This window comes from Aspergillus alliaceus, assembly GCF_009176365.1.
Source record: "Aspergillus alliaceus strain CBS 536.65 unplaced genomic scaffold BDW43scaffold_2, whole genome shotgun sequence".
NCBI classification, from domain to species: Eukaryota; Fungi; Ascomycota; class Eurotiomycetes; order Eurotiales; family Aspergillaceae; genus Aspergillus; species Aspergillus alliaceus.
In genome coordinates this window covers 832,626-859,008 of record NW_022474685.1, presented here as the reverse complement: position 1 = coordinate 859,008, position 26,383 = coordinate 832,626, and the positions used below count along the sequence as shown (strand labels likewise).

General features: G+C 47.4%; 8 protein-coding genes across 8 annotated transcripts; 5 read left to right on the top strand and 3 right to left on the bottom strand.

The window, feature by feature from the left end:
- Positions 1-242: 242 nt before the first annotated feature.
- On the top strand, positions 243-1,898 carry BDW43DRAFT_319261 (phosphotransferase enzyme family protein; the record flags this gene model as incomplete). The annotated part of the gene is made up of 2 exons (XM_032048871.1): positions 243-900; positions 983-1,898. The coding sequence occupies 2 exons, from the start codon at positions 243-245 to the stop codon at positions 1,852-1,854; spliced, it is 1,530 nt and encodes a 509-aa protein (XP_031905839.1). The 3' UTR covers positions 1,855-1,898.
- A 1,752-nt stretch (positions 1,899-3,650) lies between these two features.
- Positions 3,651-4,708, bottom strand: BDW43DRAFT_260432 (pantothenate kinase protein). The gene has a single exon (XM_032040207.1). It carries the CDS (start codon positions 4,647-4,649, stop codon positions 3,960-3,962), a length of 690 nt encoding a protein of 229 aa, XP_031905838.1. The 5' UTR covers positions 4,650-4,708; the 3' UTR covers positions 3,651-3,959.
- A 2,810-nt stretch (positions 4,709-7,518) lies between these two features.
- Positions 7,519-7,920, top strand: BDW43DRAFT_305886 (tetratricopeptide repeat protein; the record flags this gene model as incomplete). The annotated part of the gene is made up of 1 exon (XM_032045889.1): positions 7,519-7,920. One exon carries the CDS (start codon positions 7,519-7,521, stop codon positions 7,918-7,920), a length of 402 nt encoding a protein of 133 aa, XP_031905837.1.
- A 2,353-nt stretch (positions 7,921-10,273) lies between these two features.
- Positions 10,274-13,688, top strand: BDW43DRAFT_319259 (major facilitator superfamily domain-containing protein; the record flags this gene model as incomplete). The annotated part of the gene is made up of 7 exons (XM_032048870.1): positions 10,274-10,585; positions 10,931-11,120; positions 11,384-11,612; positions 11,667-11,891; positions 11,943-12,243; positions 12,696-12,978; positions 13,054-13,688. 7 exons carry the CDS (start codon positions 10,274-10,276, stop codon positions 13,686-13,688), a joined length of 2,175 nt encoding a protein of 724 aa, XP_031905836.1.
- Positions 13,689-18,585: 4,897 nt separating this feature from the next.
- BDW43DRAFT_319257 (major facilitator superfamily domain-containing protein) lies at positions 18,586-20,413 on the top strand (the record flags this gene model as incomplete). The annotated part of the gene is made up of 3 exons (XM_032048869.1): positions 18,586-18,764; positions 19,036-19,365; positions 19,423-20,413. 3 exons carry the CDS (start codon positions 18,586-18,588, stop codon positions 20,321-20,323), a joined length of 1,410 nt encoding a protein of 469 aa, XP_031905835.1. The 3' UTR covers positions 20,324-20,413.
- Positions 20,414-20,503: 90 nt separating this feature from the next.
- Positions 20,504-22,136, bottom strand: BDW43DRAFT_296368 (uncharacterized protein; the record flags this gene model as incomplete). Its single annotated transcript, XM_032044197.1, has 3 exons — positions 20,504-21,548; positions 21,666-21,959; positions 22,123-22,136. 3 exons carry the CDS (start codon positions 22,134-22,136, stop codon positions 20,504-20,506), a joined length of 1,353 nt encoding a protein of 450 aa, XP_031905834.1.
- Positions 22,137-22,545: 409 nt separating this feature from the next.
- Positions 22,546-24,430, bottom strand: BDW43DRAFT_319255 (laccase TilA; the record flags this gene model as incomplete). The annotated part of the gene is made up of 2 exons (XM_032048868.1): positions 24,141-24,430; positions 22,546-24,074 (listed from the first exon to the last, which is right to left on the bottom strand). Exons 1-2 carry the CDS (start codon positions 24,400-24,402, stop codon positions 22,546-22,548), a joined length of 1,791 nt encoding a protein of 596 aa, XP_031905833.1. The 5' UTR covers positions 24,403-24,430.
- Positions 24,431-25,890: 1,460 nt separating this feature from the next.
- Positions 25,891-26,202, top strand: BDW43DRAFT_305881 (uncharacterized protein; the record flags this gene model as incomplete). The annotated part of the gene is made up of 2 exons (XM_032045888.1): positions 25,891-26,010; positions 26,065-26,202. The coding sequence occupies 2 exons, from the start codon at positions 25,891-25,893 to the stop codon at positions 26,200-26,202; spliced, it is 258 nt and encodes an 85-aa protein (XP_031905832.1).
- Between the last annotated feature and the right edge of the window lie 181 nt (positions 26,203-26,383).

The window sequence follows — 26,383 nt, the reverse complement described above, 5'->3', positions numbered from 1 at the left end:
AATCAACTTCACATTTGCTCCCTTAATTTGACTTGGTTATAGATTTTATGGGATCTTAGTGAAAGTTAACTGTACCAAGAGAATGCAGTTGGATGCCTAAGGCACTAAAGCTCGTGCCGGCCGATCATAAAAAATAGGTCAGCCCCTTCCTCGTCTGCCTTGCGCGTCCCTTGACAAACTTATTCACCAATATCGCGTTCCCCAACTACTTGTACTTATCTATTGAATATTACTCCTGCACTATGGACACCAATGCGCTTATCGATCTCGTCCACGAGGTGCAGGGCCAGCTTTGGGTTCATAAGGTGAACCAAACCCATAGAACGGGCCGTCTCTGCCAGTGGGTGTCTACTTTCCATCCCGAAAAGCTTCCCTGTAAACTTGAGGGTACCTTTCACCATGGCGCATTTAATGCAGGCATTAAGATGGTCTTCGGTGACAGCACAGCCTGGATGGTTCGTTTCCCTCGTGTGGGGATGGTCTCTGACGACTACGCCAATGAAAAGGTTGCGATGGAGGTGACAGCCTTGGATCTTATCCGCAACAGGACTACCATTCCTGTCCCGGCAGTCCGAGCGTGGGGTCCCGCTACTAGCAACCCACTTGGTCTCGGCCCGTTTATCATGATGGACTTCGTTAATGGTGTGAGCCTTAGCGATCTTCTCCAGGATCCCAATGCCGAGTGCCCTAGTAGAGTTATGAGAGACGACATCAGTGATAATGATGTTAAATTTATCTACAGACAGTTAGCGAATTTTTTACTTCAGCTCTTCAAGCTGGATTTTGACCAGATTGGCAGCCTGCCGTTGCCACAGGCTCAAGCCCATAAGCCTACACTGCCCCGGCCACTAACGCTCAAGGCACATAGCATTCTACAGAATGGAGGAGTTAACACTTTTGGTACACACTGTTTCCTTTCTTTTCCCTTCCTCTTCTTAATACTCTGATTTATCGATTGCGGTGACTAAGCGATGATATGTAGGTGACCGAACTCAGGGGTTCTCAACAACGACCGAGTATTTTCAGTATGTCCTTGGCCAGGACTGGGAACAGCTCATTTACCAGCCAAATTCGATTGTCGGTGAATATGATGCTAGGAACAAATATCTGGCTTTCAAGGTTCTGAAAACCCTGATACCTGACTTAGTCAACGCGAAGTATGATCATTGCAAATTTAAATTAATTTGCGATGATCTTGGCCTAGCGAATCTGATTGTCCGTGGCAAGGAAGAACTTACTGTCATCGGAGTAGTAGATCTTGAATGGTCATATATTGGACCCGCCCAGCTGTTTGGCTCAGCACCTTGGTGGCTTCTTCAAGATAGGCCTGTTAACAGCACGTGGGACTATAATGGTGACACGCCGCCCGAGATCGCTGCCCGGTACTTTAAATATCTAGATATTTTCGTATCTGTTTTGGAGGAGGAAGAGGCAAAATTACCAGACTACGAAAAGAGGGATCTGTCCAATCTTGTCAAGTGGTCGCAAGCCTCCGGGGCCATGTGGTTGCATATGCTTCTCTCATCTGGCTTTAACGACCATCGCAGTTTTCCTTTTACACAGCTCCGCCAATTTTTCGGGGCTACCAAGTGGACAAAGTGTGAGAAGGAATTTGGCCACACAGAAGAACTTGAGGCATTTGTGTTGCGGAAGGTAAGCGAGTTGGATAAGTATAATAAAGCTTTGGAGAAGATGGAGGATAATAAAGCGCTCATGGATAGCGGGAATATAACAAGAGAGGAATTCATTGCCAAAGCTTCGATAGAACCAGGCTGTACCCCTTGTTCCTCATCGCTTGAGATGAGCGATGGGATGAGAAATGATGAAGGATTGTTCAAAACAGTGGCTACCTAGCTTAGCTTGCAAGCTGCAAAGTTTAGAGCCACTGCAAGGGAGAGATGAGACAGTTCCATCAGCAAAAAGACTGAATATTTGCATTATCCCGATAGAAAGCAATAGCTATTCAATTGTCAAATAGATTTATGCCATCTCTCGCTTCTGTAAAGTTTCTTTCCGCAATCTCAAGTAAACTACTTCTATAGATACAAATATATATAATCCAAAATTCAGTTTTTGCATTCATCCAAGACAATCCCCGACAATCGCCCCTCCAATGCTAGATGCCTCCTATGAGAAAGTCGACATGGGCTCTGGAAGTGGTGGATATATGCACGCAATGAAATAAACTTGGTCTTATCTTAAATTTTATCCAAAGATTCACTACATATCTTGGAATATTGAACTTGAAGAGATGCCTGGGCCCGATGTTTGAAGTGTTTCGCAACTTCCTGCCAAGGCAGACAGTGTCGACTTCTCAACTCAGTCAGCAGCTGATTCTCCGCAGGTGAATAAGGGCTTCGCTTATGACGCCTCCTGTGGATCGTTTGTCGCGAAGACTGACTTTGAGGACGACCTTCAAGACATGATAATTGTCTAGAAGACATATCTGGGCGTGATGACGGGGGTAGACGGGTAAAACATTACCTGGAAGAAATGTAAATCCCATGCTATATAGCTAAATACTCTATAGAGAATCTATCCTGTCTTCTATATAGATCTTCTCTGTCTAGCTACAGAAGATCTACTTCTTTTCTAAAATAATGATAATGTATAACCGCCTGCAGTGTAGGTAGACAGATATGATAAATTCTAGGTAGACAAGATTCTGGATAAATATTATATAAGAAAAGGATATAGCTATTAAAAATAGAACCTGGTAAAGTAGACTAGCTATACTTAACCCACATGGAAACCTGCCTTAATACTGGAAGACACAACTGTACTGGACTAATGATTACAGGACCCTGTGTAAAACAAGAGAACTACTAATCTATAGCCTATAGTAAATATATAGATATATAATAATCAATTACTGCTACTGTATACCTAAAAGCACTCTGGTACTAACAAAAAAAAAAAGAAAATAAGTTCTTTTTATCTGCTATCTGGTATATTCTCTATCCTCAGTTATCTAACTTCTCAATCACCGGACAAGTAAGAGAAGCAAGACTTGTAGACTTATATAGTATCTTATATCTATTGTTAAAGTTATAGCAAGCCTCGTGATTCTTCCACTTACATGCTGCGCAACTTCTACTTTTAATAATATTAAATTTATAGCAGGGGAATCTCTAAACTTGCTTTTAATTATTAGTATAATATAATTACTGCAGTGTCTTATTTTCTCTTGTAGTAAGTTATACAGTTATATAATATTTCCTATTCTCTTTATCAAGCATATAACAGACTGGGGCAAGGAGAGTATTACTATATATATCTATAACTATACTATCTCTAGGATTAACGTAATCGGTAAACGAGCGGCCACCTCTATCCCGTATAAAAAATTTAAATAGTCAAAACACCATGAATTTGGACTCCTATATAAAAATAAGTAGTTCTATCGATTCGGGCAGTGCGTAATTTTATGGCCCTGTACACCACAGCCAGAACATTTAGGTGGGGCGCGCCTAGGAGCCGATTCAGCAGGCAGAACCCTATCTGCCTGTATGGCTTCATCTGCCTGATTTCGGCGCTCTATAAGGATTCGGGCTTCAGATACTGACGTGCCTTCTTCAAAAGTAATCTGTTTAGTAGAGCGCTTTTGCTTTTTAATCTGTCTTTTGTTTTTGGCCTGATATTGCTCTAATTAATGCTTAAGTATTGTCATATCATTTATAGCTCGTTCAGCACCTTTAATTAGTTAATTTAAATTGGTTTTGATAGATGAATCTGGACTGCGAGACTGATTTCTAAGTAGCTTTTTAAAGCTAGATTCTGACTTCTTTAGCTGCTTAACTATATAAGGTATTTTAGATACTGAGCTACCTTGACTGCTAGGTCTACTACCTGGAGGTGTAGGAGTCTTAAGCGAGCTGGCGTTAGAGAACACCACATCACACGACGGAGCCGCGATAGGGAGACGAATTATGTGGCAATCGTCAAAACAACCAGGCCCACTAGTGCGGTAACTGTCCATCTCGAAGCTTGAGCGTAGGCTGATCAAAGTTGTCGTTGTTGAATATTGCATCGGTGAGGGAGGATGGCTGGCATAGGCTGTCATAGATATTAAAAGCGGGCCGATACCGCGTTGCATAGAGCTGCCGTGCGGCCTCTAGTCCTCCCAAATGGCTAGCATCTCGATGTATACCTCGTTGCTCTGAAACTTGCTCTGAGGTTTCAACGAAAATCGTCAAATCCCAACCATCATGCAGCTCTGGTCGCTGGAGGAAGGTGCCATCCACAAGGAGTATAGCGTTATTTGCGGCGAGGTGCGGTTGTTGTTCAATAGGCTCATCCTTATCAAGGTCAAACGATGCCGTGCGATAACGTCGATCACCATCTGGTCCTAACGGGGAGAGAAGAAGGGTGTTGATAGCCTGAAGATCACGCGCATCATAGTAATAACCCTCAGCGGAGAAACGGCCGCGCGCATAGCGTTCGATCTTGGGTCTATGAAATCCATCAATTGAAGTACGAATAACGTTCCTTCCTTTGGCTGAGAGGATCTTTGAAAGCTCGTCGGCAAGCGTAGTTTTCCCAGATGCTGTTCGTCCGTCGATTGCGACGCGAGTTGGAGAAGGTTGGTTGATGCCTAAGATCAAAGAAGCAAGCTCTTCAAGAGCCGCAGCCCTTTGCGTAGATGCCATTGCCAAGGTCCTTGGCTAAATAGTAACAGTTTTCCGTGTTCAGGGATGCTGTCGGGGAGAGGTGATGATCGACGTGATCTTCCGGGAGGAATCCCTGGTAGGTTCGTGGGGATATATCCACGTGGCCTGACGGGTACCTTGTAGGTGGCGATACAGGTAATGTAAAATATTTTGCGTCATGGAACGACCAGTACCATTCAATACATGAACCGGTAACAGGGGCTTTTGTAAGCCTTTACAAAAGTGGCCTAGCGTGTTTCATATGAGCGTACCTGAAAGTATTCAAGAGCATAAACATTTGCGCCGGTATTGCATCCAGCTGTACCTGCGTCCCACATCATGACGATTGCGAGGGTGAAGCTTATCGAGATCCAGCTTATGTGGGTGCAATTTATCCATAGCTATGGCTTGTACAGCTCACTAACATCTGTATAGTGTCTTAATCGAGGGGTAAGCAGAATACTTTACTAATGTAGGTATTGCTAATCTAAGTCCCGAAATAGTACCCATACTCGTATTGGAGGTGTTCGATACCCGACGATTACTTCTAGTCTACGGAAATCCCATTGGGAAATATGAGCTGATGCGCATGTCAAGGGGCCTTATATTCCCATCCAGCTCAGCTAGTTGATCTCTCTTCGATGGTTTTTGTCCCATTGGCTTTTTAGCCTTGGAATGGGTGTTTGCGTCCTGGTTCTGCTAGGGTTTTTCCCATACTGTGATGTGAATGCAAAGGCTGTATCCTGTAATGATTAATTAACCTTAATGGGAGAATGAGCAAGCTAGATACTTACTTTCTCTATTTAGGAGGGGCCATACTTCCTTTGGCAGTACTCAGACTGTAGTCTGTAGGCCAGACTGCAATAGTGCTCCATTAAACCAACGCAGACCTGCTGGAACTATATGATGTTATACTCTACCAATGGTTATCTTCACAGCTCTTGCATAGTGTTAACATGACACTTTAGGAACATTATAATACCTGATGCTCTCTGTCTAGCCAATGCTTTGTCAAGTTTTGATTTCCATGGAGGCTGGAGTTCACCATGGTGCTAGCAGTATTGGATTGATCCTTCTAGAGCTTGTAGACAGATGTGATCCGCTACCTGTATTATTTCTGCCGGAGTGAGCTAGAGACTGGGATATTTGGTAGCCAAGGCAATGGTCAAGAGCCTCTTTATCCTGTTACAGCCTCCACATCCTGAAGCACTAGGGGTTTTGCAGGGCCAGTAGTTGAAAGGCATTATAGTTACTATTTGTTCTGCGTATTCGGAAGATATGAATAGCCTGGAACATCATTTCGGACCTTCTAACGTCTCAAAGCGGGGCAAGTAATCCCACGCCCTATCACGCGTTTGAAAAGTCAGTTGAGAGCCTGGGCAAGAGTCACGTAAAGCTTTGCTTATCCTTCTCATTGCAGGTCAGCGCTAGCCCGGCGATGACGGAGTCTCTAGTCCTAGTTTTCCTGCCCTGCCTTCGTTGATTTGAGTTGGGCAACTGCTGGTCGTCAAGCGCTCATCTTGAGGACATCTGGCTCCTGCAGGCGCAGAGTGGAGGATGTTGTTCACCTATCATCGGAGATCAGCGCCCTGGCTTCTTGCACCAGGTATCTCTTCCTCGCCACTCTTCACCTCGGTACAACCGCTGCCGGGCTTACGTGCACCTCGAAGCCGCTCCCATCCGTGTATACTACTCAGGTGTCCCATTTGGCTACGAGACCGCCATGGGTCTCGATGGTTTGACCGGTTTTGTCCCGGACTATAGCTTTTAGGGTTCCACACCAAGGGAGGCGCCATGTAGGGTTGCCGGATCGCCCAGCGGTCCTAGTACTCGACGGCCGTGCCTTTCCTCCACCACCGCTGTGTTTTCCAAGGGGTTGCACCAACTACGTGCGCGTATGTCCGAGGGTCTCATGCTCATTTTAGACCCCGCATGAGGGCATGCAACGAACCGGATTGACTGGAGTCCAACCAGGAGCTGCGAGAGATCGTGACTGGTTTGCAGATATTACATTTGATGCTTCACTCTATAATGTTGCTAGAAAGTAAGAATGGAAAGATCAAGGGCCATTTATTGTAAGTAGAATTACTTCCCCTGAATTGGAGGCTGGGAAACTAGGCAGTTGGCTCTTCAATCCTAGATGGTCACTCATACGCTTGGTAACGACAGAAACCCGCTTTTGGTCGGCCAAGCTTAAACTCCGGTGGAGACCTCCATACAACGACCAAATCAATGCCAACTAGCTCGCAAACCTGCATTAACAACAATACTAGTGTTGCCAACTGTATTAGCATTCTGCAAGCAGTAGATGCCCTACTGAATAGATGGTGGGCACATACTCGGTAAATACCATGGACAAAACATCCGATAAAACATGGTGTTCTGGAACAACACTCTTCAGTAGAACCAAAATTTTTATGCGCCACTGCATCAGCATATTCTTGCGCCAATGCATTTGTAGCTTCTTGGGTCCATAGTCTCTGGGGAATATAGCTTGCTGTTCCTAATCCCACCAGGATAGGCAAAAGGATAGTTGAAATCTTCATATTGTTAAAGCGGCATTGAGTACAAATTAGAGAGGACTGATATCTGGATTAAGAGTACGATAGCTATTGGTATTTGAAAGGGGAGTTGGGTTAACTTATTTCGAGGACTCTTCCTGCCATACCGTTACAACAACACAGCACTTACAATACATTCACCAGTAGATTTAATTAGTCTGCTACTGCAAACATCACTGATGACGCAGTATATAATTATATTGATTATGACATTCATAATCTTACTATTAACTAGTAAGAGAATCATGACTGATAGAGGATAAAAGGCGTCACCACTGTTGCTTGCAGTGATAATCTAGGGTTGTGTTATGACATCAACACTGCAGGGACAAGCAGAATTGCGGAGAAATGACAGCCAACCAATCCTCGACAGGCCCGACAAGCTCAACGACCCATCGTTCCTCCTCACTCTGCACCGCTGGGCATCGCCTACCAGAAACAGAGCCGGTTCCACGACGCCGAACGGGCCTGTAGGGCTAGGACTCACGCGCAGCCCTCATGACCCGTTCATACTCATCACGCTTAACCAGCTTGGCACCGTCTACCACGCCGCAAACAAGCCTGCCGCCGCTAAGACCGTCTTCCAGCGCTCTTTGAGCGCTGCAGAGACTGCGCGTGGGCTGAACAACACATCCGCCCTCAAAGCCACATTCAACCTGGCATGCTATACCATACACAGGGCAGACTGCCTGACGCTAAGGGCATGCTAATGCGCGCACTGCACACGATTCAAGAAGATGCTAGCGTCGGATCATCTCAGCGCGCTACAGATGGTGCATGCCCTTTACCCTAGCCTACAAGGACCAGAGCAAGCTAGCGCAGGCAGAAACCCTGGGCCAGCGTGCGGTGAGTGGGCTCAGCGCCACACTAGGCAAGTCAGGCGTCCGGACGGCGAATGCAATGTGAGATCTTAGGCTCTATCACAATAAGGGTCAGATGACCGAGGCAGTGACGCTGCGCCATGCAGCATTCACAACGCTGCAGGCCACCCTGGAGGACAGGCATCTAGAGATACTGAATGAGCTGCATGACCTGGGCTTAGTGCATGGGTACTCAGGCAATCCGGTGCGTGCAGAGGAGATTTGCCGGCAAGCACTGCAAGGTTTCGAGCAAAGCCCGCTGGGCGCAGACCACGTTACCACCTTACTGGCAGTGTACTATCACAATAGCATGCTTCAATCTTCATATCACCTATAGTACAGCTGGTGAAGCCCTAGGCCAACCCACATTGAGCCTGTTCAGGGGTCGTTCTAGAAGCTTTTTTATTATATTTTATGTGATTTATGTGCCCTGGATACAAGCGATGCAGGGCTAGCCCATGACACCCAACGCAGCACAGGAAAGTATGTCGGCAGGGTCTTTGGCCATTTTGGATCACTCAACACGACCCTTCTCATTGTTACAGAGTCGAGCATATCATAGCAAAGGAAGTAGCAGCATGAGCCATCCATTATAAGTGAGAGGGTTTTACCAGAATATATTGTATTCTGGAGCGAGAATCGAGGGCAAACTTGTGCTCTCTTAGACTAGACTAGCTACAAAGTAACGAACCAGAAGAAGGAAAGAGAGCATGCTCAAAAGGCATACTTTCTATGCAGACAACCTAGAAGCAGACGAAGCTATCCAGAACGGCATGATCACCTGTCTCCCAAAGCTGCTAGTGGTGAGAGGAGTTGTCCACTGCCACCTAATAGTGAGGAAATCCAGGCTCAACCTGCTCTCAGGAATATAGCTGTCGATTTCTTCACCATCTTCAATCTTCAACTTCGAGAAAGAATGATAATTACTATCAGCATCCGAGAACGCCATCCCAATTGTGCACTGTTTCATCTGCTTCATGTTAGTAATCGAAAACCCCCTAAAACTAAACAAGAATACTGACCGAGATCAACACATCCACTCCCCTCCTGCGAATCATCATATCCAAAGAAACGATAACAGGCTTGAGCTTGAGATCCTATAATAGTTACCCAACTACCAGGAGTATAAAACGCATTTCCCCTATAGGCCAATTAGCACCCACTTATCACTATAAACTTCCCTTATTTTACCCTTTGGCGGGATAAACTGTCCGATTATACGGGTTATTTAACACTGTGTAATACTTATTTAGATTGAAAGTTGCCTCTGCCTGAGTCCCATTTGTACGCGTACATTTTACTGAAAGTATGAACAGTGCTTCACTAGAAGCAATATTGGAACAAGTCCGCAAAAAATTCCCTGGGTCACCAAGGCAAAAACTTGCCCAACTGCTAATAACAACCAAGCTGGATAAGAGCAACATGATATAGACAAATTCAGAATCAATTTACCTGCATAGATAAACTCACCATGGTTGGAAATCTTTCAGTCCTTATAGAACCAGTGCCCGTCTTTGGAACGAAATATATATTGAAGTAACATGAAGGCAGTAAAGTTATCATTAAAATACGGAAATTTATGACTGTTTTGCCATGTTATTTTAGGCATGGCCATGGACATTAAGCTGGCTGCCAGGTCGCCAATCCATCAGGTAATATGTAGTATTATGACTAGTGTCGAGTTAGTGTTATGTTCTGGATCATGGAACCTAACGAGGGTTCTGCCGCAGTCCAAAAAGGATCATATATCCTTGAACATCCAATGCTATTATCTATAGTCTATGGAGCGTGAGATCAATATCGCGTGCTCTGTCACCATTATGTATAGTGCTTCTCCACAATATATCAATTGCCGAGGTGAAGAAACCATTGGCTCAAGTGGGAGAGTCTAGGGGCTGGGCTAAGGCTAAGCCAGCACCAGACCTTCAATTCCGAGTTCCTCCCCCATATAGGGCGCAAAGTGACATTCAGACTGAGTTCTTATCGGCGCTGCGGGGTATTCTTCCCCTTACATGCATGAAGGAGTCCACCTTGCGCAATCCACACCGACTATTGCAAGACGGGCTATGGGGTCGCGAGATAATAATGGTCGCTTTCCTAACAATATTACAGTGCTTATAAATTTTAAGGATGCCTCAAAAACTTGCACAACTTGCACTTGAAGAGCATTGGGAAATTTCCATTAGCCAAGTAAATCGAGAAGATGACTTCAAGATTGTCTGAAAAAGACGGCAACAACCCAGTTGCCAGCGTTGCGAAGAATGATACTGGAAACGCTACTATAGCAGAAACGTCAACTCCGGGTAAAGGCAATGTACACTACGTCAATCGTGCTGAAAGTGACCCCCTTCCGGAGTATGAAGGAGAGCTCATTCCAGGGTACGACGCAAATCTGATGCGAGCACGAGCAACTCTTAGTAGCGCAGAGGAAAAGAAGCTCTTACGAAGAATCGATTGGCACCTCATTCCGCTCCTAGCAGTGATTTATATGCTGAAGAGCGTTGATTTCACTAATGTAGGTGCTTGATATGCTTCCAAATCGACGGTAGTTAGATCCCTCCTTACGACGAAATAGGTCTCCTACGCCCGAATCATGGACAAAGGGTCGCCTCACAATATTCTGACGGAACTCAAAATGACATCCGATCAGTACAATCTGGTCACAACTATGTACTATGTGCGTCTACCCGGAGGTTGAAGGAGGACCTAGGTTGACAGCTGGAAGATCCCATATATTGTCGCTGAAGCACCGTCCAACCTTCTCATCAAACGCGTACGACCGTCTATCTGGCAGGCCCGAATAATGGTAGGTGACTTGAGCTATTATGCTAAGAAATAGCCCAAGTTCTAAATCTTGCAGATATCCTGGGGGATTGTGCTCTGCTGCCATGCAGCTGTGATTAACCGACAAGGCCTCTACACTGTTCGCTTCTTCCTCGGTCTCTTTGAGGCCGGTCTATGGCCCGGAATGCTTGTCCAATTATGCTACTGGTATCGACCAGATGAAATTGCTCCTCGTATAGTACTTGTAACAATCCTAGGGAACTTCAGTACCGTTATCAGCGGTGTCCTAGCATTTGCGTTCAATGGCGTCTTTGCTGGTCAGTTATCCGGTTGGAAATGGTAGGGGAGTGATATTTCCTGACAGGAAAGCAAAGTTAAGTTTATGTTAATGCTTGTTGATGCTCTTGTCTTAGGCTGGTCTTAACCGAAGGCGTTTTCACCGTACTTCTGGGGGTTTTTATTTATTTCTTTCTCCCCGACTGTGAGTATCACTGAACGCGGATACCGAGCTTCATTAATCCTTCTACAGTTCCCTCGACGTCATCCTGGCTGTCGGAGAAAGAGCAGATCTTCATCCAAGCCCGTCTCCCTAGTAACTCTCCGCGAGCGGCCGAGGCGAACTTTGACTTGCGCGAGCTTATCACGACATTCAAAAATAAGCGAGTCTGGCTCTTCCTCTTCTGCTGGGCCTTCTTCACGGTGGGGACCACCGGGCTTACCTTCTACCAGCCAACGGTAATTGCAAACTTAGGCTTTACGTGAGTTAATTTAACAGGCCGAGTGAAGACTAGATTTCCTAACGGACATTGAAGCTCTATAAGCGAAACACAGCTGTTAAACATCCCATCCGCAGTCTTTGCAGTGATTCTAACAGTATTGTTTGGCATCTTAGCTGACACCGGACGAATTCCCCTGCCGGCGATCCCACTGGCGTTCATGGTAGTGATCGAAGCGTGCTATGGCGTGCTCTATGCTTTTCCAAATACTGGCGGCGTCTATGGCGCAACTATTCTCGCGGGGGGTTTCTCAACCGCGTGGTAAGCTTTTCGTTCAACTTACCTTTATCCTGGTGTGCTAATGCCAAGTAGGTACGTGATGATGTGGCCCTGGCGAGTCCAGACCACCGAAGGCGCCACGGGCTCGGCATTTGCGATTGCCTTTGCTAATAGTTACGGGCAAATTGGCGGAGCGGTTGGATCCCAACTGTTTAATTCTCGCTACGCGCCGCGATACACAACATCCTTTGGAATCGGGATGGCGTTTGTGGGCATGGCGATCATTATGAATCTTATTACTTGGACCTTCACGTGGCAGGTCGACGTCGATACTAGGAAATTGAAGCGAATCCGGCTGTCGGCGGCGAAGCAGAACCAGGCAGTGTTAGATGATGTTGACATCCATGCGGGAGAGAAGAAGAAATAGGAGGTGGGTCTGTATGCACATAGCCCTAGACTGAAATAGATATACGCCATTGCGAGGAGCGATGGTCTTATCGCATTAAATCATTCAACTTCCCCTCATCTTTCCCTTGGCAAGAATCCGATAATCCTTCCAACGGACTAGCAGCCATGAAGTCCACGTATTTATCTTGCCTCGCTGCCCTAATTGGAGCGGTACTAGCCTCGAAGCCACAATAGACATTGCTCCAACAGATGACGGAGTTGGATTTCGACCATATAATCTCCTCATCTCCCCTTCTCTCATTCCACAGAGACATTGTGCAGATCGCCTCGATCAGTAGACACGAGAAAAGCGTCGGACAATTCGTCCTCGATTTCCTTTCGTCGCAGGCTCTGACCGTGGAGAAACAAATCGTCATCCCCGGAAGCGAAAACGAAGAGGAAAAATTTAATGTCTACGCCTATGTTGGGGAGAACCGGCTTCCGGACGTCTTGCTCACCAGCCACATCGATACTGTCCCGCCCTTCATCCCTTACTCCCTCCATGTCCTTAGCTCGAAGACTGGGTCATTCAACAATCGCACAGACCTAGTAATTGCGGGATGGGGCACCGCCGATGCCAAAGCCAGCGTAGCAGCGATAGTATTCGCCGCGCTGGAAACACTCCGCGACAACCCCGACGCCTCAATCGGCTTACTCTTTGATGTAGGCGAGGAAAACGGTGGTGTGGGAATGAAGCATTTCTAAAACTCTGATCTTAATCCGGCACGTCCTACATTCCACACCGTCATCTTTGGAGAGCCAACTGAGCTTAGTCTCGTCGCGGCGCATAAAGGTGGCCTGGGGTTCAAGCTGGTGGCTGAAGGCAAAGCCGCGCATTCAGGATACCCTTGGCTGGGCAACAGTGCTATTTCGTCAATTCTTCACGTGCTAGCCCATCTTGACTCCCTGGAAGATGTTCCGCCCGAGGACGGTGGTCTCCTTCGGAGTGAGACGTTGGGGAAATCAACATTGAATATTGGACTGGTGAGTGGCGGCGTGGCCGCGAATGTCGTTCCAGCGCACGCTGAAGCAACGATCTCGGTTCGGCTTGCGGCAGGGATCCCGGAGGACACCAGAATCATAATAGAAAACGCGGTAGAAGCTATTACTGGGGATGACGCAGGCGTCTATCTGGACTTTGTGGATCGCACATCGGGTGCTTCTCCACAGTATTTCGATGCGGACATTGATGGGTTTGACGTTATTACAGTGAATTACGGGACCGATGCTTCATCGCTCGAGATTCATGATCAGGGAATGCGGAGGGTCCGGCGATATCTTTATGGGCCTGGGAGCATTCACGCCGCGCATGGAGATAACGAAGCAATCACGGTAGGGGAGCTGGAAGAGGCGGTGCGTGGATACAAACGTCTTATCTCTGCTGTTCTGTAGACCAGCGATGATAATAGATTGCATATTTCAGTGCTGCCTTCATCTTCCCGGGCGTCCACTTACACTTTTAAAAGAGCCTTGAGGTTTGTAGCTCAGTCATTATTGTTGAACAACATCTGAGGCCGTAAATCGGCCGAGCAATGCATCCCGTAAGTGTCGCTGGACATCAAATTCAAGAAGATAATTATAATGGTCATTTGGCATAATACCTGACCACATGTCAATTGTCGATCCGGTTCTCAGAGTCAGAGTTGCTTATTCCAGCGCCACTACGCAAGGAAGTTCGTAACCCTTAACATAACGTAAGCCTGGGCATCCCTTGTCGTATCCGAGGGCTCACTGGGCTAACTCTTAGTCCGTCACGCCCCCAATGGTCAATCGGCTTTGGGTCTCATCTGGGCTCCAAGAGATGTAACGCGATATATCATGATCGACATTGCTGGGCCTCATGTCCACCAGGAATGCGGACCCCGGTGTCCATAGTGCCAATACCGAGTCCCCTTTCACGAAGGATACCAAGAAGATCCCGACAAGAAAGAACAAGTTTGTTATGTAGCTCGTCCTATATTGCAGGAGCCCTAGTATTGGCTCAGCCGATACATAGGAAAGTGGCGAAACAGGCGAGAAAGCCGATGTTCGCGTGAATTATCCAACTATCATGCTAATGTGCGTAGGATGACTCGTACGCTTTGTCGACAAGGAGATAAGTACTGATGATTAAAGGACTATTCGCTTGGTCTATGGTCCAATACACACATATATACTCCGACAATCAGCGTGCAGTCCCCCGGAACACCACCTAAAGGTCTCTCCGCTGAATCGGATCTCACCGTCGTATATAATGACGAAGACCCTGCGTGTCGTAGCTTGTGTGATAGGTAAGAATGCACAGCATCCAATTGCGGTTCCTAACTGTTCAATTTAACGAGTTGGCAAGGTTCAGTTCCAGATTAATTGTTCTCCCAGAGGCAGTAAAGGTATATATAAGCACATTGAATTTCTCTCGTATCGAAAATACGAATTCCTTAGTCGCACTTTGCCAAACATGGACGACACTATTATCCCCACTCTCCAAGATACCTCATGCCCCCACGTCCGATATTTTAGCCCTTAGAAAGGAATACAGGAAAAATATATCATCGAAAAAGTGCCTATCAGAGCAGGTATTTACCGGGGATGATAATCTCAATGGTGAACGCAGGAAATGTGGAATACGTCGCGAGGGCGATTGATGTCGTCGTTCGGAAAGTGCAATAAGGGCGCTTTTAAGATAACGAAACGGGGCGAAGGAGACATCTAATGGCAATATAGCTGGGCCACCTATTTGAAGCCAGCAATCAATGACAAACAGAGTTGTGATATTTCTCATGGTGCGTGCGGTGTAGGCCTCGGTCCTCATAGTTAAAATGCTAGAATGAAACGCGATAACCAATGACACATTAGGAAGCTATTATTATGCGATGTACATACTAGAACTCCCTTTACACTGAGCCTATAATTCGTGCTGTATGTTCCTACTCGCACACATATTCTGATGTAGGGCTCTTCGGATCCGAAATTGTCCGGTGATGGTGATGCTATGCTTTGGGCAATACTCAACTGAATCTTGCCGACCTGTCGAAGTCTTGCAAAATTGCCTTTTAGGTACGTCGATGTCCGGTGTGTTTCCAAATTCTCGGCTACTGGTGCATTCTTGGGGTCTCCCCTGCGATGCTCTGCTTTGTTCATTGGTAAGTCGGGATGGGGTCTTGTCGATGATAACCCTTGGTAAGGCTGGACTTTCCGTATTGATAAACCACATCAAGGCATCAAGGACCACCTCGGACTTGCTGATCCGCCAAAATTGGATAACATTGCTCCTACCAAACTCACTAAGTCTGTGGGTTGTGTCTGCGTGTGCGCGCGTATCTGTTCCGGCTTGTGCCATTATACCACCATGACCTATTCCTCGCTCTTTAGGGCAGTGGCCTCAAGAAACGCCGATGTTGAGTTGACTGTCCGTGGTCAGTTCCGTGATGGTCATGCAAAAGAATGTATTGCCGATAGCTTCATGCACAAACGCATCTGGACGAGCCCCTTAGTGCCAACAGTAGCTGGCAATAGCTTATCGTGTATAAAGCGCCCATCCCGCCTGGGTAATTGGCGCTTCCAGTGCGATCAGTATATCAGGTCGGTTTGAAAGTTGGATAGCACCATAAACCGCATGAACAACAAGACTTTTCGCAATGCTGATGATAGGAAGCTGCTCTATGTAGGGCCGAATCTGCTTATTACTCTCAGAGTGAGGCGCTGGGCGAGATCCACAAGCACTAGACCTGATCTGCCAATCGTGGCAATCTCAAATGCTTCATTGATCCTGTGAGGCAAGTTGGCGGCATTTTACAGCATCAAATTCCACTTAGTACATCCGAGGGATACTCCAAGAATATCTGCTTCCTGGAAAGTATCGCTTCCGATGGCACTCGTGGACACTGGGCAGCTGAAAACAGGCATTAGCATAATATGTCAAGAAGAACTCTGATACACTTGTGGAGGGGAAGGATGAAAGGGAAAACATGAATAAGTTATGAGATATCCTTTTCTAGGGTTAGATATAGATACACAACTCAACCCTTCGAATTAAGAGCCATCACGCAAGGTAATATAAGACTAAATATGCTCGAATAGAATAGAGAATAGCACCTCGGTCAATTATCTCCACACGCTAGATGTGCAATCCATTGCTTACTCGAGAGTCTCTTGGTTCGCAGTACCCAGAAGAGACTGAAGTAGTTCACACTGATGTCCAAAACAGGCCAGGCTGCCTGGGTCATTCCGAATTGTGTCGTCTATGGCTTGCCTGTTATTATACGAAGATAATTATTAACTAAAAGAGAAGGGTCGAAAACCCATACCCAGATTAAACTTTAACCAGCGGTATGTCTCCGATGCTAGTAATTTTAATTGTTATATCCCGTAGAATGCATACTATAGAAAACAGATCACTTACGGTTACCTCCGTTCAGCTTGCTGGGACTACATATACACCCAACCGTGGCCCGATCAGTTAGATACCATTCCCAGCAAGATGACTCCGTCACGTTGTCGAAGGCATTTCCACTATTCAGAGTTAACCACCATCAGTGATGAGTTTAGAAAAAAAAACCGGAAAAGAAAGGAAGGAGACATATCCTACATACCCATCACCTGGCACTATCCTTTTATGATCACAAGTCGAAAGCACTTATTCAGTTCGAGAACGGTCGAAGCTCTGTTCCATTACCTATTGGGCACTCTGCCCATAGTTTTGTAAATAGAAGGAAGGAGTACCCCTTTGCGGGTCACAAATCTATTAGAATCCTGAGATATATCGGCAGCCAAAGTTGCCAGAGGCGAGAGGAAGTAAGGAAGAGACCGGAGTGCGCGCATATCAGCAGATATGAGTAGATAATGTAAGGCAAACAACCTAATATATATTGTGTACACACTCCGAAATCACCCGGGCACTCGCAGGTCCTCTTGTTATCTATCTATCTATTTTCCAGGATATCATACTTCAAAAATGACTTTTTCGACGCAGGGTTATAAACAGGGCAAGCTGGGAAAACGCCCGCTTTCATTGTGAATACTTGGCATCTTGGGCTAAGCTCGATCCCTTTGATCAATGGTCTTGGCTAGGTGTGGATTTATTGGGATATATCTACAGCCAAAGGTGGAGTGATCGGTCTCTTTTTTCATTGGCGCATTGGTCAGTCCGTGAGCGCTTTTCTAATTTTATTTTCTAACTCTTTACCATGTGCGTATGTAGTACTGGAGTAGGTTTGGAAGATCACGATTTGATTGTCATGCAGAATCAAACGAACGCTACCTGGGTGAAGCCATTGGCCATCAGGATCAATGAGTAGAGCGTAGGTTAACCTTCGGGGGCATTATCGCGTGCAATTAAGGAGGAAAGATTAGACCGTTGTCACAAGGTCGGTGCGAAACCTCTCTCCCGTGCCAGCTCATTTGTAGTACGAACCGAACATACACGGGAAGTTGAAATTAAAACTCACATTGCTTAGCGCACGACCTTGAATGACTTCCATCTCATACACTATATAGGGTCATGACGGCTTCCACACTAGTTATTATCACCTCCGCACGCTATTCGTTTCCAATAGCACGAGACTACCTACACTAGAGCGACCCCTAGCAGTTTTAAGACTTGATCAAGATATGTAGAATGCGGGAGGTGGATACAAAGTCATTTCTAGGTATCCCCTTGCACGGTAGGACATTTGAGAGCGCAATGAACTCTTTCCACGGAAATGTAATATATATGCGAGGCATGAGACAGCAACGCGTACGTTGAAATGGGTACACATGATCCGTTAATGTCCTTACAAAGCCCTACCCCTGAATCTTGGAGAGGTATCATCCATCGGAGACTTGATAGCCTACTGCTTTGTATCTGACCCCCTACCTGTTTACCACCAAACTCTTAATCTCATTGCCGTTAACGGTATACTCCGCCTAAGTTTCATTTCTCCTGTCACAGACTGAGGAGAAGATCGTCGATATGCGGAGGTTTACTTATCCGTGACGTATTACGTCGAATAAGCACCAAATGAGGTGTGGGGGACGGTAGCTGACCGGAATGTTGAGTCCCTTGCTTAATTCAAATTATTGGGAGGAACTCCTCCTGCACGTCACACCGATGCTCTCTGAAAAGAAATTGGGTATCGCTCCAGGCCCTGTGGAACCAACCTTTGCATTGCTCTGATCCCCCCAAGATCACGGTCAGAGCCTTTTCCACCCATCCTGACCACACGACCTTCGTATACTCAACTTTGGTGAGAGTGTCTATGGGGCCATTGAGCATCAAAATCAGATGGAAGCATCCTCTCCTCATATTAAATTTTCATCGCAAAGAGCCATGATCGCACAACCAGGAGAGTCTTCAGTGATCGCGTATCTACAGCAGAATCGGCTCGAACTGACTCCTGACGGGCAACATATTCGTTGGAGTCATGGAAATGCAATCCATCCGAGGAATTGGCCTGTGTTACGGAAGTCTTTTGACACTGGACTCATCTGCCTCCTCGACCTTCTTCTGTATTCTCATCCCAGCCCTGGAACCCAACATCGCTCGCTAATGAAATTGCAGCACCGCCTCTAGTACTGCTGGTGTGAGTGATATAAGTGCCGCATCTTACTGCTTACTTCTAACAATCATAGGCCGCGGCAGCCACTGAGGCGAAACAGGAGTATAAAATTGAATCCGAACTGTCTACATTCTGTTTTGTGACCGTGTAAGCTATCATGGGCACTGGATCTCTCTCATCGTTATCAACCAGGCCTTCGTGAGCTAATCTGCCTGCACTAGATTCCTGCTAGGCCAGGTCGTGGGGACAATTGTCCTACCGCCATGGTCAGAAGCGTTTGGTCGCAAAAAGCTATATCTGATCAGCAGTGCTTTAAGCTGCGTATGCTGCGCAATAATTGGCGGCGTCCAATCCCTCGCTGCTGTCATCGTCGGACGTGTCTTCGCCGGGTTGATTGCGGCCATTCCATACACGGTCGGAATGGGAAGTGTTGAGGATATGTGGTCTTCTCGTCCACGCATATGGGTGACCTTCCTATGGACCATAGCCTCGAACCTCGGATTATGTGTTGGTCCTATCATGGGCACATACATCAGCGTTTTCCTAAACTGGTACGTCGGGGGGACCGTCTTCTGCCATGGGCGATGCTTGACTCACACATTTCATAGGAGGTGGCTCTTCTACATCTATGCAATCATGATCGCGGTCATCGCTGCACTGTTCTTGTTTACTCGCGAGTCCCGACCATCGCTTTTGCTCTCGAGAGAGGTTGAGAAAATGCGCCATCACACGGGATCCAGGTTTCAGGCCCTAAATCATGATTATATACCGGACCTGCGCACATTTGTCAAGGTGTCATTGTTCCGGCCCGCGATACTCTTCTTCAGGGAGCCCTTGGTCTTTGTTGTTTCCGTGATGGTGGCTTTCGCCTTCTCCCTTCTCTATATATTTACCGAAGCCCTGCAGCCAATCTACGAGGCGCTGGGTTTCACCCGTACCCAGTCGTCTCTGGCCTTCGTTGCCATCGCGTGTGGCATCTGGTTCAGCTCTCTGACTCGAATCCTCGACAACCGTATCATTGATACTCGACACCGGAACCAGCAGCCGGTGAAGCCTGAAGATAAATTACTTGGCCTTGCGATCGGCGCTCCCGTGTTGGCTCTTAGTATGTGGTGGTTCGGTTGGACGATTCCCCCAAGGCAGCAGGATGTACACTGGATCGTGCCTTCGATTCCGCTGGCAATGATGGGATATGCGTTGAATGAGTTCGATACAGTACTCTATGGCTATTTAGGAGATTGCTACCTGAGCTACTCGGCTAGTGCTACCGCTGCTGTGGCCTTCCTGCGCGCCTTGCTCTCTGGGGTGTTCCCGCTGTTTACGAAGCAGATGTTCGAGGCGCTGACCCCCAATGTAGCTGTCTCGGTACTTGCTGCGCTTGCTACAATGTTTTGTATCGCTCCTCCATTGTTCATGTGCTATGGAGAGCGAATCCGAGGGCGAAGTCCGTTTGCAAAACATAGTGTTGAGGTCGAGGCTGAACTTGGGAACAAAGATGAGGGTTACTGATTTGGGTGTATGCATAATCCAAGCGTGCGTACCGGATGATATACAGCTTGGCTGGTGTATATCATGAAGTACTACTTCCCCAGTAATGATGGTCTTCGGATGGTAAAGGCGCCCGGAGTTAGAACTCCATTAAACGCAAAGGAAAAGCAGCACTGGTCTATCAAATGATATATCAAGGTCTCAGCTCCGCCCAAGCACACAGGCACTTTTTTTTTGTTCCCCATTCCGTAGCCGCCATATATCCCCATCTGGGCAGCTCGCACACTTGCTCTCCGGATGCGGAAGCTTCCTCGCCACGGACATTGGGAACGATTCGATAAATGGCGCGTAGCTTTCCTCAATCAGTTGTCGCCTCCAGTCTCCTGGACGTTCCACCCTGCAGTTCGTACCACCGTCTGCATCGGACAGCAGCGATGCGTACCGACTATACCGAGGATCCGTCTCTTTCTTTGGTTTAGTAATACCCCTCCGCAGGGGGATACACGATTCTGGGGGCTCTCGTTCATATAATTGCTCCAATCGTTGGCGGGATTCCCGCAGTTTAGCCAATCCTCTTGCGATGTATTGATTATCATCCTTCAATTGGCGATTAAACTGGAACCCAAATATCGGACGCCGATGTTCCTCATCGTCATTCGCATATGCGTACTCATAGGTCGCTATTCGCTGGTATCGGTCCTCCTGCCGGACGTCACCTTGTGTCCAGCCCCGCCACGGAAGCAGGTGGATCAGACTGCGAACATATAAGGGGAACAGGTTAGGGGAGAGGCGGAAGAAGAGACGCCCTGGGCCGTGGTTGACTGGGGCATTTTTCTCATGCCTCAATGCATCGCGGGCATGACGGAAGCTGACGGGGAGGCCGGGGGGTGCAGGGGTCGTTACCATTAATCGGGGTAACGTTCCGGCAGAGTATTTGAAGAATACATTGTTCGCTGCTGTTTCAGTGCCTTCGTAAATGACCAGGTTGATGCCCTTGAGGTTCAAACGGTCGAGTTCTAGAAGACTAGCATCCCAGAATGTGTCTCCCAAGGCTAAGGGGGGATACTGTACGTGTATTTCGATTGAGATTGCGGACAGGCCTGGGAAGCCGAGGCTGACTAGTGATAAAGTCTCGTTCCATTCCGCGAGATATGTCTCCATTCCCTGTCGTAGAGGGATACGGAAGGCTAGGTTTGCGAGGGAGTCAGCTTGCCAATGCTTCAAGCAATATGTGAAGTTCGCAAAACTGCCGAGCTCTTCGGTCCAGAAAATGGCTTGCTTGTACGGTAGACGTCTTGCTTCTTGGTAGACCTGGCGACAAGCCAGGAGACAGCTGAGGTTCGTTGGATTTCTCTCCAGAGACTGTGGGCACGGGTAGTGGCTGGACGCGATCAGGACGCCATTTCCGACGTATATATCGGTATCAAGTGTTTGTTGTTGGATCCTCTGACATTCTGGGTGTGAGCAGACGCGTGGTGATATGTCTCCCATCAGATCTCGCTGGGCCATCAGGCACCGATTATCCACAAGACATCGAAGGGGAATTGGTCTGCGTCGGATGGGGTACACCTGGTACTCGAACACAGCCTTGTAGATCAGGAGACGTATCTCCGGAGGCAACAATAAGAGATGATGCCGTTTAGGCCTCGGCATGATACTGTATCGCTATTAATAAGGAACATCAATAGGAGATAAGCTACCTACCACTCTGGGTCCATAGCCATCCCCCCGAGGTAGTTGCGGTATTGTGCGGTACATAGTAGAGGGGAAAGAAACAAAAGGGAGTTTTATCACAGGCGGGGGCCGAAAGATTACTTAACTAGTCTGAGTCCATCCTATAAATTGGTAAGCGGAATGGGGCAACCATTCCTGCCAACTGGATTTGATCAAGATACGCGAAATGTTATATTCATTGCAGCATCACAAGGCTCCCAAAGGACAGCTTGAAATGATTTCGACCGTGATAGTATATAGGATTATCACTATTGTGAGAAGCGAAAGAGCGGCAACGCATATATTTATAATCAAGTATCACTCTGTTAAAATTGCGAGCCACCTCTCCATAACCCTGCCATCTTACTCGTCACGACAGCGATGAGCTCTGCAGCAATGGACTCGATCAATTCTAGTTTATTTTCATAGTAATCATCGGACACGTTTACTAAGCTCCGGAAGAAATAAACTGCCTAGTAGGTGACGTGAGGCTTTCTATGTACCTTCCAGCCTCCTCTAATACGCAGCTTCTAGTACCCAATAGAGTACTCATGCGGAATTTCGGGCCACTTGTCTACACCGTCTAATAGTGCCAGCGCCATGCCCCCACTTAGGTGCACCTGGATATGGCAGTGGAGTAGCCATGCGCCGGGGTTCACAACCTGATAGCGAATCGCTAACCAGGTGTCTTCAGTGGCAGAGGGTGGCGTGACGAATGTGTCTCGGATCTGGGGAGTCTTGAGGTTGAAGCTCTTCGGAATATGTTGCATCGCTTCAGCCACGGAGGAGTAATTCCATGCGCCAGTCCCCTGGCCGATGACATAGAACTTGTTCGCATGTTTATGGATTGGATGTGGGGGGTGTATCTGACCATGGACGTGGAAAATGAGATCGATCCATGTTCCGTTGAGCGTCTTGATTATAAGGTCCGGGGGAGCAGTAGAGGGGTTGAAGAGCAGTGGCGACGTTGCCTCCAACGAAAGAGGGAAACTAGAATCTCCCAGGGTCCAGCGGTAGGAGGCACCATAGTGACTGAGCTTTAGGATATGCGTCTGTGCAACCTTATCACTCGGTGCCTCAATCGGGAATGGAATGACGGTAGCTTCGTCCAGTAAAGTATAGCGAGGAGACTCGACTGAGCCGTGGATGCCGATCGATGGCACCGATGCATGTTGTTGTGCCTTGGGCAGTTTGTCGTAAGTCAACATCGCCGTCGCGCTAAGGATTTGATTGATTCCCGAGTTCGCTACACGAATGGCATAATCTCCAGCGGGCTTATCCAACTTGACAAGTACCGAGTATCGGTCTCCACTTGCAATGGTGACCGCGTCAACCAGCGTTGGATGAATGTAGCGTCCATCAATAGCATAGACATACATTGGATGCTCATCAATCGAGAAGGTGGCCATCGAAATCCCAGCCGCACTTATCAGATCATAACTCACATACTTGCCGGATGAGTTCACCAGGAGACGCTCAGTACCGCCATCTCCTGACATACAGCCGGAGAACATAGACGGAGGTATTTCGCTAATGTTGTGAGGAAAGGTTCCCTGGAGAGATGCTAACATGGGGGAGATACATCCGGTGTCGCTCAGATTCTGGTTGCCCAGGATCAGCTTCTGCTCAGCGCTAGCGAGCTCATTCAATCGTTCTTTACCCGGGCAGGTAACCGACCCTTTCCCATTGATGAGAAGCGCGTTGACACAGTATGCGTCCAGTCCAGTAGCCTCCTCGGCCCGCCACAGTTCCTCTGAGGTCAATAGACGCCAGTCGGAGAGCAATACTGGTTTTGTCATCTCCTCCGCTGCCTGCATCGCGTGCAACTCGCCGGTATTGTTCGTAATCAACCTGAAAGGCCTTTCAACGGAGTCATCTGGGCGTATGTAGATCGCGCCATAGAGGCCATCATCGACCTGGCCTCGACTATGAGCGTGGTAAAAATAACTTCCATAGTGAGCCGCGCGCCATTTGTAGAGGAAGTGGCCGCCAGGCACGATAGGCTTCTGCGACAAACCAGGCGTACCATCCGACCAGGGAGTGCCACTCTGGTCGATTCCTGGAAAAGTATCCGGTCAGACTAGGAATATTCAATGCACACCGTAGTATGAGGGGGAGGCTCTACCATGGAAGTGAACAGTCACATCGGTGGGAAGACGGTTGATCACCCGGAACTCGACATCATCTCCTTGCTGCAACTGCAGAGCTGGGCCTGGGAGTTGACCATTCATAAGGATCATCTGTCGAGGAATGCCCGCTGGGGCCCAGACCTCCCAGGTAAGCGTGAGATTGAAACACACCGGGCCAGGGAGGTTCTTGCCATTGGTACGGGAAACCAGGCACAGGACGCATGCCAGCCATGCCAGCCCCTGGCGGAAAGAATTCATGCCGGAAAGATGGATGAGAGCATCTGGGATGGGACAGCCAAGCTGTCAGGAACCCAAATGGCTGGCATGATCTTATATGCCGACGTGGCAAGTGGGAAAAAAATCAAGGGGGAAACAGATGCCAAAAAAAAAAAAAAAAAAACAATTGCAATCCTTCATTCCCAAAGAGAACGGTCTTCTTCCATTGATTCCCCGTGCTATTGTGGCTTGTTTAGTGGGCGTGCAGGATAACATGCCGTCGAATAGAAGCGAATTCAGGACTCCATAGCATACCGATCTTGTGCACAGCAAACCTCTAATGATGCGGATCGGCGACAAACACATTGAGAGTGGGTTTCGATTGTCGGAAAAGGGGGCTCCCACCAATCTACTGCAGTGATAGTCCTCAGTAGTGTGCTGCGGCTCCCTACATGGACTCAACACTGAACTCAAATGTCTCTCAGGTTTGATCGGAACCGCAGCTGGATCCCCGTAAACATGACACGACCCACTCCCCAGGATCGGATGGAGCGTCGCTTTGCTCTCGCCGCATCGTGAAAGCCATGGTCAATCGAGTCATGGAAGGGAAAATCGGCCCATCAACATTTCAATAGAGTAGTAACTTTAAACATGGTACAATCTAGCAGACAAGAGTCAAAATGTTTTGGCCTGAAAGTCAGAAATGGGCATTATCCATAATTGCCCTTTTTGATCCCTATAAAATATATGAACTTCTCATCAATTTGGTGCACGGACTCCGCAAGGTTGGGGAAGGTTGGCGAAAATCAGGCGTTAGTATCGAGGCCGAGAAATTGAAACAAGAGAAAGAAAATGATCTTAAAAAGTATGTAGCATCGGTCTATACACTCTCCTAATGGCCCATATCTCGAGAACTACGCCTCAAGAGATGTATGAATATATCTTTCTCACCAAGCTCAATTTTGTGATTAGTAATGGTTGGTGTATCTGTAATACACAGTTCTTCACATTAGAATCCCAGCGACCGAGGTAAGATGGTAATACTAATACACAATCGAAGGAGCCATGGAAACTTGTCACCCTTAAAGTCGATCGATATTGTACTAGGGAAACTAAATAGCTGGCTGGACTTTGATGTTCTTCTTGGATTGGCGGTCCTAGGTGATGTGTGTACAGACACCCAGCTATACTTGCAAGCTGATCAGCACAGCACTCCGTCTGGAGATATCAAGTTACCGACCTCACAACCACCGATGGCAGATCATTACCCCAGATTATACGTCCAAAGTTAAAAAGAAGGGTGATCCAGGGTCCTAACAAGTAAGATACCAATCAATCCATCCAAAGTATACTATCAGACGACGTTGCCTCTGCCATCGCCACTGATGTCACTCATGACCTCATCTGGGGTCTCTGATATATGTTATAAGGGGAGGTCCAGACTGCTCCTCAGTGGTAAATATCTACTAAGATCAGACCAGATATACTTACACAAACCCACATTTTTATCAGTAACATAGCACCGCAGCAATGACCTCCAACTACAACACCAGACAATGGGCCAACCGCGTCCGCGCCAAGGATGACGAGAATGTCTCCCAAAAGGAAGACCAGCAAGGTGGCTCTTCTCCTTGGGAACCTACCAAGCAGGTATCTTCAACATGTGTGTGATTCGTGGTTCTTTAGTGATACTAAAGATCGTAGTACACCGCGCCCTCTCAGTCCGCCGGTGGACGCTCGCAACCCGCCGATGCCTCTGCCAGTGATCCTTCCTCTCAGCAACAGCCCTATAGCTCGAAATATCATTTCACCCATGACGAGCTGGCTCACCCAGACGAGTAAACCGTTGATCCTGATCCCAGGCCGAGGACATGTGGCGGCTGTATGAATCGATCTTTTATTATGAACAACAAAACAAGCGGTCTCCGACCTCAATGTATCAGAAATGAGTAATATTTAGCATAACACATGAATTGTGCATATTCCCTCGCTTGCCATGGAATGCTTTGAATATGAACTGATT